The sequence below is a fragment of the Onychomys torridus genome, chromosome 17 (assembly GCF_903995425.1).
Source record: "Onychomys torridus chromosome 17, mOncTor1.1, whole genome shotgun sequence".
Taxonomy (NCBI): Eukaryota; Metazoa; Chordata; class Mammalia; order Rodentia; family Cricetidae; genus Onychomys; species Onychomys torridus.
The window spans coordinates 39573811-39588794 of NC_050459.1; the positions used below are offsets into that span (position 1 = coordinate 39573811).

The following is a 14984-nucleotide window of genomic DNA, read 5'->3' on the forward strand; positions in this document are numbered from 1 at the left end:
AACTCTGTGAAGCTGTGTTACTTTGCCTGCCTAGAACACCTGATGGTCTAAGAAAGAGCTGAATGGCCAATGTGGAGGCAGGAGAAAGGATAGGTGGGGCTGGCAGGCAGAGAGAATGGACAGAAGGAGAAATCTGGGAGAGGGAGATCTAGGATCGAGAGGAGGAGGAGGACTCCAAGGGCCAGCCACCCAGCTACACAACCAGCAATGGAGTAAGAAAGAAGGGTATAAAGAAACAGAGAAAGGCAAAAGCCCCCAGAGGCAAAAGACAGACAAGTTCGTTTAAGTTAAAAAAAGCTGGCAAGAAACAAGCCAAGCTAAGGCCAGGCATTTATAATTAAGAATAAGCCTCCATGTGTGATTTATTTGGGAGCTGGGTGCCAGGCCCCCAAAAAGAGCAAAAACAAACAACAACATGGATCCTAGCTACATGGAATTTACAACTAAGAACACACTAAAGCATCCAGAAGCATGCCAAGACCTTTAAACCAGGTGTGGTAGTCCACACCTTACAGGTCCAACACTCAGAAGGCTGTTGTAGGAAGATGAAGAGTTCAAGGCCAGAGGGCTGGCTGGGAGGTGCATATACTCTATAAAAGCAGAATCTGCAGGGGATGAAGACAGGCAAATCCCTAGGGCTCACTAGTTAGCCAGTTTAGCTTCAATGGAAAACCCCAGTTTCAGTGAAACCCTGCCTAAAATAAAATAAGGCGGAGAAAGAGAAGACACGTCCACTGTTGACCTCCGGCCTCAACACAGCCAATATGCATTCATACACCACATATACAAAATAGATATTCTTTTTATTGAAAATAGATTTTTTTTCATATAATATATTCTGATTATGGTTTCTCCTCCCCAGTTTCTCCCAGATCCTCTCCACTTCCTGACTCACCCAAATCCATTCTCTCTCTCTCTCTCTCTCTCTCTCTCTCTCTCTCATTAAAATACAAAGGGACATTTAAAATAATAATAAGGTACAATAAAATCAAACAAATCAGAGTAAGACAAAAGAGGAAAAAGAGCCATAGGAAAAGCACAAGAAACATATTCACACACACAGAAACCACATAAAAATAAAATCAAAAACCATAATATATAAACAAAAAGTCTATAAAATTTAAAAATGCCCAGACAAAGCATTGTGAGACAAAAAACAAACAAACAAACAAAAGCAACCCAAATACCACTGAGTTCATTTTGTGCTGGCCATCTACTGCTGGGCATGGGGCCTGCCCTTGTGTGTAGTTTGTACATCCAGGGAGACTCCGCTGGAGAACACTGATTTTTCCTTTGCGAGTGGTTCCCGACTGGGGATAGCTTCTGGGTTAGGGGTGGGGGCATGTGCCCACTTCCCCTCCCAGGGTTCGAACCCTATCTGGTTTGGACCCACGCAGGCCCTGTGCATGCTGGCGCAGTCTCTGGGTTCATATGTGTGTCGGTCCTGATGTGTCTAGAGGGCCTTGTTTCCATGGTGTCCTCCGTCCCCTCTGGCTCTCAGTCTTCCATCTCTTCCTCTTCAGAGTAACATTTTAATGAAGTTACGTCACTGCCATTCCCCTGGCCCCAAAGCACTCTAGCAATTTTCAATGTTATGAGGATATCCATCAAATGATGGAGACGTCCGCTGTTGACCATTGGCCTCGGCATGGGCAAGGGTACCCACACATATATACATGCACATGGATACATGCATGTGCCACGTACAGCAAATTTAAAAAGTACTCTAAAAGTAAAAGCGTTCAAGGCGACTCTGGGCTGCGTAACAAGCCCCTGTCTCCAAAAGCAAAACCAAGGCTTTATCTACTTTTAACAATGTGGGCAGTTTTGTTGTTTTGTTTTGTTTTTTTCCTCCACAGAAGAAAGCCAAAGAGGGAGAGAAGAAGGCGGAGGGATGGGATGGAAAGATGGATGGATTTGAGCAGCCTAATTGTATCTAGCTCACATGTGAAACGCTCGAGATGCGCTATCTAAGGAAAGGTCCGTTCCCTTTTTACTCTGAATTTCCGTGGTGTGTTCACTGTTACACTCTCTCCATTTGGTACACTGCTAACCAGCCTCCCCCTCCACATATGCCGGATGACCTGTGTAGTCCAGCCCCCACTCGACTCCCACAGAACTCACAGACACCGTACACTACACCACATGTCCATGCCTCCCAGCTTTCCATTCATAAAGAGAACATTCGTTTAAAAACACACAAATTATGGCAAATACAGCAAACACTGGGCTTGAATAGGCAGCATCTACAACACCAGGAAAACGGGAGATATGTGACTGACATGCACTTCAATCTTAAGTGATAAGTAACTTCCTTTTTTTTTTTTTTTTTTTTTCCTTTTTGGTTTTTTGAGACAGGGCTTCATTGTATAACAGCCTTGCCTGTCCTGGGACTAGTGCTGTAGAGCAGGCTGGCCTGAAACTCACAGAGCTCCACCTGCCTCTGCCTCCTGAGTGCTGGGATTAAAGGCACACGCCAATACTGCCTGGCTAACTTCCTGATGATCTTACTTAGAGCTATGACAGGAATTCAGATTTAAATAGGTTAGCCAGTAATCCCCTTTCCCGGGTTAAAATCCACCCCTCAGATTTATCCACGCTGTCTTGTCACTTTTCAAGTACTGTTTGTTTGTTTTTTTTAGTTCTTCTAAAAAATCATTTTTCTAGATCATAATCCAAATCTCTTACTCAGAAATAAATCCAACAAGGTGGGCCAGGAGATCTGAAAGTGTGCACTTTGCAGAAAATCAAAACAGGTGAGGTTTGGGGACCCTGATAGGGTTTGACAATATCGCAACTTTGAACCTACCCCACCACTTACACTTCCTTCCCTGTGAACCTGACCTCACCAACCACTCACACTTCCTTCCCTGTGAACCTGACCTCACCAACCACTCACACTTCCTTCCCTGTGAACCTGACCCCACCACTCACACTTCCTTCCCTGTGAACCTGACCTCACCAACCACTCACACTTCCTTCCCTGTGAACCTGACCTCACCACTCACACTTCTTCCTTCCCCTACTATGTTCCCTCCCAACCACTTAGCTCTTGGTTTCTTTCTTTCTTTGTTTGTTTGCTTCATAAACACTTAACCTCTATCTAAATAACTTATTGTCTGGTCCCCCCACAGGAATATAATCTGCAGTGGATAGGACTTTTATGTGACTTCCTCATTCCACCCAAACTTCCAGAATATGTAAGCCTCGGTTTACAAAAGATGCTCAATCAATATGTACTGAACTTAGTATAAGTTCTTAAAAGAACTTCGATGTGCGTTATAGATCCATAAGCAAACTGGTAAAGTTTTAGGGTCCTTACTTCTTATTAGAACTGGGAAAAGAGTAAAAGGAAGAACACATCTACTAGCCCACTCTGTGACAAATGAAAAATGTACAGCTCACTCCAAGTTTTTAAGTGAAACAGACAACTAATTTTTTGAGACGGCTGGTGTGTTTTCCTGAGCCTACTGAGTGAGGATGCCATTCCGAATTGAGAGGCTCTGGAAAGACATTTTGAAGAGCAGAAAGCTTTTCCAGAAAGCAATAAACGACTCATGCCATAAGCAAATACAAACCCTGGGGACAGTGGTCACTCTAACAGACATTTTTATGAGGTTGAGCCACTGACATTCCCCTGGCCCCAAAGTCCTAGGGCTATTTCAGTTTTATGATGATATCAACCAGTCAAGTTACAGTAAAATGAAGGTCCTTTAGAAGGGTTATTACAGACTGGAGGTAAAGATTATTTAAAGGCAAACAGGAGGTCCGCACGAAGGAGGCTTTTAAAGCACTTCTTTCCTGCATTCCATAACCACACCCGTGATGTCCTACACCTCGCCGAGGACAGCTTTTCCTCTTAGTAAACCACAGTGGTTCCCGGCGGTCCCCCACTTCAAATCAAACACCAGCCTGAGTTTCTTAACCAACAGGGTGGAAGACGGGGCATTACAGTTAGAAGTACACGGGGTCGGCGAGTGAGCTACCCTGGACTAGGTGACCTAACCAAGTTTTCTCGTCTGGAAACCGGCATAAAGTTATCTCCCACCCACCACGGATCGGAAGACCCAAACACGATCCCCAGTGCCGAGTGCGACGCCTGTGTCCTGTGGATGCTGGGTTCGCGATTTTTCTCCAGCACACCCCAAGCGCACCTCCACATCAGAGCCCCGCCTGGATCTCTAGGTGCTGGGGACTGTGGCGGAGGATGGGGAGGGAGAACGGAGAGGTGGGGAGATGAGTAACTACAGTGCCTAAAACCGCGCGCGTCGCCAAGCCGGCACGGCCCGGTCTTCCGCGGGCTCGGGCTGCGGGAGGGCCACCCCGGGGTGGGCGTCCCCGCCCGGGGTCTGCGCGCGCGCGCACGCCCGAGAGAAAGGCCGCGGGCGGGCACGCGACCCAGCCGAGACCGGTACTCACCCGCAGCGGATAGCGGACGCTCGCCGCCAGGCGGCTCCAGGAAGAGGCGAAGTCCGGCAGCCGGGCGCGCGGGCTCCAGCAGACGAGCGCGATCAGTGTCCCCAGCAGCCAGGCGGCCGCGGCGCCGCTCAGGTACAGACCGAGACGCAGCAGCAAGGCGCCCGGCCCCGCGCCCGCCGCCGGTCCCCAACCGGGGACCAGGCAACACAGCGCCAGGGCGGCCAGGGCGGCCAGGGCCGCGGGTCCCCGCCAGCCCCCGCCGGGGCCGTCCGCCGCCCGTCGCCGGTCCGCCGCCGAGCCCGGGGCAGCACGGCCGACGACGTCTGCGGCGGGCGTGGGGCCGCGGCAGACGCCGCTGCTGTCGGTGGCATCGCGGTGCATGCTGCTTCCTGGGCCGCTGGCGACAGGCTCATCTCCCGGCCCGCTGCCCCCCGGCGCCGCCCCGGGCCGTGGCCTGTGCGCGGCGCCCCGTCGCCGCCTCGCCGCTCCCGCCGCCGCCGCCGCCGCCGCTCGCGAGGCAAGGGCAGCCCGCGTTCATGCCCTCGCCGGCGGCCCTGCGCGGGAACCGCTCCAACAGACACCGCCGCGCCCCCTTCGCCGCTGCCGCCGCCGCCCCGCGCCGGGTCCGCAGCTGCCCGCCGACCGGGCGCGCCCAGGTAGCGGGACCGCGAGGGGACTGGGAGCCCCACGGGCTGGAGACGCGCGGGGGCGGGGGCGGGGGCGGGAGCTGCGGCTGAGTGACAGTGGGGCGGGGGTCGCCCCGCCCACCCGGGGGGCGGGGCGGCCGGAAAGGGGCGCGACCAATCGCCGTGGACCCCGCTCTTTTCCCGCGCCCCGCCCCCGCCCCGCCCCGCCCCGGGGAGGGAGGCGGCGTCTGTTTCCCCGTGGAAAATTTTGCTGCAGGTGCTTCCTGAAGCATGAGGACTTCTCGGCTCAGGTGCTCCCTTCGTCTTTCTCCCTCCGCTCCTCGCCTCGCCTCCAGGCGCACCAGGAGCCTGCCGTGTCCTCCAGCGCGCCCATCAACCTCCCTGAGCCTGGCCTTTGACTAGTTTCTGACCACCTCCGCTTTCCGATCCTACCACCCGAGGGTCGTGAACCAGACAAAATGGGAGGAGCGAGTGAAGCCTGTGGTTTCCCACTTATGGAAAGGCTCCCAGAGTGTCCGCGTGGTGCCAGGGAGTGTACACAGCTGCCATCATCGATTTGGCTCCGACTTTGTGTTTTTGTTGCCAGCCACTCCTCGGTACAAAAGCTGTTACCCACGCAAAAGAAACTGGTTCAAATCATGTGGAGAGTACATCTTTCCTTCCTCTGTCTTGGTCGCAGCCGGTAGTATACAGACGATGTTTGCTGAGAAGATAAATGTCCAAATGCTGCTCAACACTCTGGCAGGGCTGCCAACGCCGATAAAGCAGCAGCACTGGCTTAGAGGGATGACAGAAATAAAGGATTTCCAAAAGAGACTGAGAGGGAAGACGGAGTATAGACGGCAAATAAAGAATGGGGGGGGGGGGGGGGGGTTTGAGAAACAGTGAGCCTAGAAACTCTCTCCATGACTGTGTAATCTTTAATTAATTAATTTATTTATTTATTTGGTTTTTCAAAACAGGGTTTCTTTGTAGCTTTGGAGCCTGTCCTGGACTAGCTCTGTAGACCAGGCTGGCCTCGAACTCACAGAGATCCACCTGCCTCTGCCTCCCGAGTGCTGGGATTACAGGCGTGCCCCACCACCGCCCGGCTAAAATTTTTAGTCTTTAACTTGCACTGTTTTGTTTTGTTTTGTGACAGGATCTCTCTATGTAACACTGACTGTCCTAAGACTCACTCTGTAGCCCAGGCTGGCCTCGAACTCACAGAGATCCACTTGCCTCTGCTTTTGGAGTGCTGGGATTAAAGGTGTACTGCCCAAACAGACACTATTTTCGAGTAATACAGTGATTTTGTTATATTTTGATTTAGATTGCTCTCTGAGTAGCAGATAAGTAAAATAAGAATTAAAATGCAATGTTAAATATTGTGGCTACACTGTTTAGGTTTTTGTTTATGTAAAGGAATTGTTCCATCTGTAATAAGTATTGTGCCATTTCATCAAAAGAAAAAAAAAGGTCAGGATGCTTATGAAGTAAACTGGCTTAAAACGAAAGTATTGCAGAAGAGGTTATTATTCAAAATAGAAAACTCGTATATTCACTCCAAGTCTTCATAATAAATTTCCCCAAAGACATCTGAAGAGATGAAGTCAGAGATTTAAAAATAGTCTCTAACATTTAATTCTAACAGACTAGTATATAGGTGAATTATTTTCTATACCTATTTAAAAACAAGTATGCTTCTCATGTTTGTAAAACTTTTTAAAAAGATTTTTAAATGTTATTTATGCGAGTGTTTTTGCTTGCATGTGTGTTTGTGCTCACAGAGAGAAGAGAACATCGGTTCCCCCAGAACCGCAGGTAGGAACAGGTGTGAGCCCACCATGTGGGTGCCGGACACTGAATCTGGCTCCTCTTTACGATCAGAGTGTTCTTAACCACTGAGCTATTTCTCCAGCTCCAAGCTTTTTGTTTTTCAGTATTAGTTGACGTTCATGGGACATTTCATTCTTTTATTCCGGCCAAATAGAGGAAGATAATGAATGCCTCATGCTAAATGAGAGTACAATGAAAAGCTCGAGGCATACCATCACTACCCCCAACCAATACTGTTGAGCCTAATGCCAACTGGGGAAATCGAGGCACCAGAGATCATTAACTTGCTCGCAAAGCTAGTACACATTGGAGCTAGGATTTGGTGTCCCTCCACATGGGGATAGCTTCAGTTTGTACACTTACCCTCTGTACCACAGCATGTTTAATTCGTCCATGGGTCTAAGATGAGTGTGCCGTTCTTTACAATGTCCAGTTTCGTTGTTTTGTGAGAACAGCAACACCTGTATTGCCCTGCCATGGACTGAGTGAGCATAATCAGTAAAGGGAAAACTGGCCTAAGGTTTACTGCACGCCAGCTCTGTAACTCAAGACCGTGGTCTTGTAGTAAGTACGTGATCCCCAAGAGTAATGCAGAGCTGGAGGTGTGTAAATCCACAGTCAGAAAACTGCCTCAAAGCCCACATTCCCTTCCTGCCAGGTCAGCACTGATGCCTCCTACTTACGTCATCAGTAGAGTTAATCCCCTGCCTCTGTGTATGGTTGGAGGATCACCGAGATAAGGCAAGACCAAAGGATAGAAGGGGATGGCTGGCATCAGAAGGCACCGAGGAAAAAGAGTCACTAAGTCAGATGTTAAGTGGAGTTGAAGTGTCCGTCTCCAGTAGTCATTGTTGAGTCCTGACAGTTCTTTCGAAAGGGTTTATTATGCATTTTATTTTGAATGGGGGGGGGGGGCTAAGTGTAGGTATGTGCACTGTGTATGTGCCCACAGAGGTCTGGGATCAGAGAAGAGCATCAGGTCCCCTGGAATTTGAGCCACCCAGTGTAGGGGCTGGGCACCAAACCTGGGTCTTCTGGAAGAGCAGCCAGTGCTCTGAACTGCTGAGCCATCTCTCAGCCCCAAGTACTATCAGCTTGAAGGGCTTAAAGAGAAAATTAAGAAGTAATGTCTTGTCTATAATTTTTTATTGCTAGTGCATTCTGACAGGCTATAATCTAATGCACGATAAGGCTATCTCCATCATCTTCTAGAAATCTGAGATGGGAATGGCTTCTGGCTGAACCCCCAAGGGTAAATGAAGATAAGGAGGAACTGTGCATATTTAAATACCAGAGAAGGCCGGTGTACACCACCGATCTTTGTCCAAGAATGAATCAGTAATGTTTACAGGATGGTGTTCCTCTGAATAAAATTTTAACACATCTAAATCATAGTGAGTGGGGTTCCATATTAGTAAGTAAAACATATTCATACTGAAAACTTATGCAGAGTTAGGAAGTGAGAAATTTTGGGACCGTCAGCCCCACATGGGATGTCTCCATCAAATTCTCCTCTCAGAGCTAAGAGATCCCTGTGGAAGAGGAGGCAGAGTGTTAAGAGCAGAGGGGCTGGAGCACACCAAGGAAACAAGGCCCTCTAAATCAGCATGAGCAAAGCTCATATGAACTCACAAAGCCTGAAGCACAGGGCCTGCACAGGTCCCCTTCGGGTCCTCTGTGTGTATAGTATGGCTTCTGGTTTAGAGTTTTCCTTTTTTTTTTTTTTTGTTTGTTTGTTTGTTTTTGTTTGTTTTGTTGGAGCTGAGGACCGAACCCAGGGCCTTGCACTTGCTGGGCAAGCGCTCTACCACTGAGCTAAATCCCCAACCCCCCAGTTTAGTGTTTTCATGGGACTCCTGAATGAGTGAATGAGTGGGTCTCTGATTCCTGTGCCTTCTCTCAGGCTCTTTGCCTTTCGTTGATTTGTCTTGTCCAACTTTGATGCTTTGATAGTTTTTATCTGGTTATATTTTATTCTGTTGTATTTTATTATTACCTCTTGGGAGCCTATTCTTTTCTAATGAGGGACTGAAAGGGAATGGATCTAGATGGGAGGAGAAGTGGGGAAGAACTGGGAGGAACAGAGGGCAGGGAAAGTGTAATCAGCATATATTATGTGAGAAAATAATCTATTTTAAGTAAAAGGGAAAAAAAAAGAAAACTCGGGCTGGAGAGATGGCTCAGAGGTTAAGAGTACTGGCTGCTCTTCCACAAGTCCTGAGTTCAATTCCCAGCAACCACATGGTGGCTCACAACCATCTGTAATGAGATCTAGTGCCCTCTTCTGGCCTGCAGGGATGCACGCAGACAGAACACTGTATAATAAATAAATAGATAGATAGATAGATAGATAGATAGATAGATAAATAAATCTTTAAAAAGAAAGAAAACTTACCCAAAGTCATTAATCTTTAAAAAGACACCATTTTTAAATTACCAAAAGTAGATCAGCTTATGTCAGGGAAAATAATTATCAAGGTATATCATAAAACCAGACACATTTCCTGTTGACCTGAAATCCAGAGAATATGGTTTCAATGGTCTTTGCATTATGAAGTACCTGCAAATAAGTCACCTGTCAACTCCATTTGGTGGTCTGATATCAGCTGTGGATTTTGCTCTTCCAGGCTGGGTCTTCAGTGGAAAGGCAGCCAGCTGACACATAGCCTAGGAGCTAACCTCCAAGAGGTTAGCGTGGGCCTCTTCATGACAGTGTCAGGGATGCAAATCTGCACATTTTCTTAAAGCTCTTTCAGTGTTGTATTTGTCTCCTTTGGTGCCCTCAGGGGAAAACGGGGAGCGGTGTGCATGGGGATGGGGATTTTCTGTTTAATGTTTATATTTGTGTGTGTGGGGGGGGTACCCTAAGTGGCTAGAAGGAGACATTGGATCCCGTGGCGCTGGAGATATAGGCCATTGTAAACAACCAGATGTGGGTTCCAGGACTGAATTCAGTTCTTCTGGGAGAGTGACAGGTGCTCTTAACCACTGAGCCATCCCACCACCATCCCTGCCCCCTTCATGATGAGTGTTTAATAGTAAGTACAACTCATTTGTTCAGTCTTTTAATGACCTACCACAATTTAGCAGAATAAATACATTAATCAGTTTTTGGTGGATCATCAAGCTAGTGATTTGTTACTAGAAATATATTAAAGTTCCCATTTCTGGCCCTAGGATCTATAATCCCTATAATCTGCTCCCTTCCACTGAGTAGAGACAGCATCAGGGGGCACAGAGAACTGATATTTATGTTTGCTTGTTGTGAAGTTAATAATATAGATCCTAGCCATATAATTTAATTTTAACTAATACACTAATATTTTCAAGTTATAAAACCTAAAAAGAGCCAGTCATGGTGGTACATAATCTCAGCATTTGGGAGGCAGAGGTAAGCGAATTGCCATGAGTTTGAGGCCAGCCAGGTCTACAGAAGGAGTTCCAGGATAGACAGAGCAATCTTGTCTCAAAAAATTAAGATAAAAGCCGGGTGGTGGTGGTGCACACCTGTAAACCCAGCACTCTGGAGGCAGAGGCAGGAGGATCTCATGATCCCAAAATGCATAGGGGTTAGTTTGTGGATTTGGTTAGTTAGTTTTTGGATCCTCTAAGTGCTACCTCACGTATTTGTTGAGGGCAGAGAAAAACTGATCACTGTGGTCTGAATGTTTAAGTCTCCCTCCAAACTCCTGTGTTGAAGCCTAATTACCAGTGACGGGCGATTAGAAGGTGTGCCTACAGGAAAGTAGTTACCGCATATACACAGCCTGTATAGATGATGTTAGTGCCTCTTAAAGGGGGGAGGACAGAAGGCTGAAAAGATGACTCATCAGTTAAGAGTTCTGGCTGCTCTTCCAAAGGACCAGGATAAGATTTCCAACACCTCCATAGCAGCTTACAACCATCCTTAACTCCAGTCCCAGAGCATCCAACACCTTCTTCTGGCTTCCTGAGCACAACACCCAGGCAGAAACACCCATACACATAGAATATAAATAAAGGTTAAAAAATTTTTTAAGGGAGCTGTGAGCCAGGTGTAGTGGGGGCAAGCCTACAATCCTAGACTTAGGAAGATCAGGAGTTCGATGCCATCCTCAGCTACACAGTGAGTTTGAAGATGGCCTGAGCTCCCTGAAACCCTGTCTCAAGAAGACAAGACAGCCGCCTTGACTCTTACACCAAGTGAGAGGACACAGAGAAGGCGCCGTCTCTGAGCCAGGAGTCAAGACTTCACTGGAACGCTTATCTGCTGGCACCGTGGCCTCTGACTTTCCTTCCTCCAAAACTGTGAGAGAGGAGCTACTCACTCTACAGAATCTGTCGTAACAGCCAGAAGGACAAACACCAGTGATGAGCCAAGACTTAAAAAAATTCAGCATCTGAGATACTCATTATCAAAAGCCAGATGCTTTTATTGTGAAATGCACAAGACAGAAAATTCACCATCCCAGTCATTTTCACACCATGTAGTAGTGAGTGCATTCGTACTGTGTAACTGTCACTACAATCCATGTCCAGCACTTCTCCTGCCAGCCAGCCTATACAGAAACTCTGCCATCAAACAACTTGCTATTCCCTCCACCCCACAACCCCTTCACACACATTCTGTTCTGTTCTCTCAAATTTGACTATTCTAACCCTCATAGAAATGGAATCCTGTATTTGTCTTTTCTGACTAGCTTACTTCTTTATTCATTTAATAGCATGTATTAGGATTCCATTTGTGTGTGTGTGTGTGTGTGTGTGTGTGTGTGTGTGTGTGTGTGTAGCTGGATAATATCTCACTGTGTATGCAAGTGCATATATAACATTTTGTAGTTAGATTTTTCCTGCCTGGCCCACAGTCAGGACAAATCTCTCTTACCCGCCAGTCCCACAGTCGCTCAGACCCAACCAAGAAAGCACACAGAGACTTATATTGTTTACAAACTGTATGGCCGTGGCAGGCTTCTTGTTATCTACTTTTTCTATCTTAAATTAACCCATTTCTATAAATCTATACATTGCCACGTGACTCGTGGCTTACCATTATTGTGGCTTACCATTACCTTACATCCTTCTTGTCATGGCGGTGTCTGGTGGTGTCTGTCCTCCCCAGCCTTCTACCTCCCAGAATTCTCTTCTCTCTTGTCCCGCCTATACTATCCTTCCTGCCTGGCTACTGGCCAATCAGCACTTTATTTATTTTAACCAATCAGATCAACACATTTGACATGCAGAACACCCCACAGCTCTTCCCCTTTTCTTTTTTTTAAAAAGCAAGGTTTTAACTTTTATATAGTAAAATTTCAGATAACAAAACAATTATCAAGCAAGAATTACAGTTACAATATTAAAGAAAATATCCTATCTATCTTATATTTGTGAGTCTAAAGTTTTATATCTAACTTATCTTTTATCATAACTGAGGAAATTATAACTATCTAGTCTTCAACCACATCAAAGACCTCAGAAGGATATAACATTAACTGAGAACTGGGAGAAGGATGCAAGCAACTTTCAGGAGTCTTGTAAGGTAAACAGAGACAGCTGTCAGCCTGGACAGTCACCTAATGTTCCTTTGTAAAGTTGGGGTATTTGTCTTCAGCCCACAGGGCTAGAGTCTCTTGCTCACTTTTCTCAGTGTCCTGTAGAATGTCTGGCAGTTTCCTCTGCAAAGCAGGTACCTGAAGGACCATTTTGTCAAGCAAAGTATAGTGGTCACCTTTCTATGGGTCCTGCATGTCCAGTCAATCAAGCAGTCCAGGCAAGAATAGTTTCTTGCTCAAATGGCTATTTTTGCCAAGGTGAAGATAAGATATGAAGTGTCTTTAATGTCCATCCTCCTCTCTGAAGTAAATTGGTATTGCCAGAAGCAGACATGTCTCACTGTCCAGAAAGTCTAAATTTTGAAAATATCTTAAATGCCATATTCTGAAGGTCTTTGAAGTATTTGAAGATTACCTATCTATCTGAAATATCTCTATGTATACCTAGAAGACTTAACTAACATGGCTACGAGTATGAATGAGCTATACAAACATAATACCTTAAATAAGCGTAAAAATATACATACAGTATCAGTTATAGTTACAACTTAATATATATATATATAATCTTAGATAGAATATATTAAATATTAGACATTGACTAAGGTCTTTAGGATAGGACACCTTTTGGGATGATCTTTGTAACATGCCACCTACCCACGCTCTAGACTTCCCTGGATTTTAGTATGTGTTTTTTGATTGATATTGTTTGCATTTATTGTAATTCCAACTTATCTAGGTCATTACCCCTCATTACTCCTGGACAACATTTGATAACCATTTCTTTGTATATAGTCTTGTATTAGGTTAGAACCTTCTTATTTAGACAAAAGGGGGAGATGTAATGGGTAGCCATCCCAGCCTTGGCCTGGAAGTTCCAACCCCCATTGAGGTTTTGGTAATGGTCACGCCCACAAGGCAGGGCTGAGGGAGGAAGCTGAAGACCCAGGATCAAGAGGAGAGGCTTCTCTTGGTTCCGGGACCCTGGACACTGGAGGTAGACCGAGCAGAGTTCTCCAGAGAACACCGCCAGACTGGGCCATACCTTTCCCAGACCCTGCAACCTATCCCCTCATTTGTAAGTTACCCCACAAAATAAACCTCCCTTTTAACTACGTGGAGTGGCCTTAATAATTTCACCAATAACATTTTCTCTGTTAATACTCTTGAGTTGTTTCTATATTTTGAGTGTTGTGAATCTGGATGTACAAATATATGAGATGCTGCTTTGAATTCTTTGGGGCATATATCCTGAAATGGAATTACTGGTTCATACAATTCCACTGGATATTTTCAAGGAACTACTATAGCATTTCCAGTGCCACTGTTTTACACATTGACTATGCAAAAGGCTTCCAATTTCTTTGAGTCTTTGCCGTCTTATTGTCTATTTTAGTTTTTGCAAGAGATTTTTTTTTTTTTTTTAAAGATTATTTATTTGTGTGTAGTGTTCTGCCTGAAAGCCAGAAGAGGGCACCAGATCTCATTATAGATGCTGGGAATTGAACTAAGGGACCTCTGAAAGAGTAGCCAGTGCTCTTAACCGATGAGCCATCTCTTCAGCTCCTGCAAGAGCTATTTTTAATCTGTCCTAGTGGGTCTAAAATGTACCTTGTTTTGTTTTGTATGTTTGATGTGAGTGTGGGTACAGGTGTGTCACAGCGGAGTTGTAGAGGTTATAGAGAAACCTTGAGGAGCCAGTTCTCTCCTTTTGCTGTGGAATCTGGGAATCAAATTTCAGGTTGTCAGGGTTGCTTTGGAAATATTTTTACCAGTTGAACTGCTTCCCTGGCCCTGGAATATGTTTTAGTGTGCTCTAGAACCTAATTTGGATCATCGGGAAAGCATGTTTACCCACCAGACATGGTGATCTCATGAGCCATCACTGATTTTGACTTGCATTTCCTTAACGAATAGTGTCTTGGTGACTTTTCTATTGCTGTGACAAAACACCATGACCAGGGCAGCTTACAGAAGAAAGTGTTTCATTAGGTTTCCAGTTTCGGAGCGTTAGAGTCCATGATGGCAGAGCAGAGGCATAGCTGGAGCAGCTGAGAGCTCCCTTCTCAATCCAAGAGGTAGAGGCACACTGGGAAATAGCGCAAGTCTTCTGAGACCCCTAGTGACACACCTCCTCCAACAAGGCCACGCCTCCTAGTCCTTCCCGAACAGTTCCACCAACTGGGGACCAAGTGTTCAAACACACAGAGGCCATTCTCACTCAGACCGCCACACGTTGTGAAGTTGCCATGTTTTCCTGTGCTGTTGGCTATGTGTATCCCTTTTGGAGAAATGTCCACTCAAATACTGATTTCTACCCTGGAAATCAGTGTCCAAGTATTTTCATTAAGTAAAATTAAATGAAATCCTTTCTTTAAGCCAACAAAATGGGGGGGGGGGGAGTTTCTCTTTGTTAATAATCAGGACCAAGAAAATAGAAAATGCATTGTTCAAAATAAGAGTTCTTTCTTGAGGGTGACAGCGAGAGCTGTGGTCATCCACACACATTTGATTAGAAACGCCTAGGCAACTAGTGAAGCTCACCTCTGAGTGTGTCTGTGAGGGCTTTTCC

General features: G+C 46.1%; 1 protein-coding gene across 1 annotated transcript in view; it reads right to left on the minus strand.

The window, feature by feature from the left end:
- Snx25 (sorting nexin 25) overlaps window positions 1–4863 on the minus strand; it is a 109942-nt gene extending 105079 nt beyond the window's left edge. Inside the window, exon 1 of the mRNA XM_036166310.1 lies at window positions 4420–4863. Within this exon, the coding sequence (XP_036022203.1) occupies window positions 4420–4800 (381 nt within the window). The 5' untranslated portion in view covers window positions 4801–4863. The remainder of the gene's footprint in view (window positions 1–4419) is intronic.
- Between the last annotated feature and the right edge of the window lie 10121 nt (window positions 4864–14984).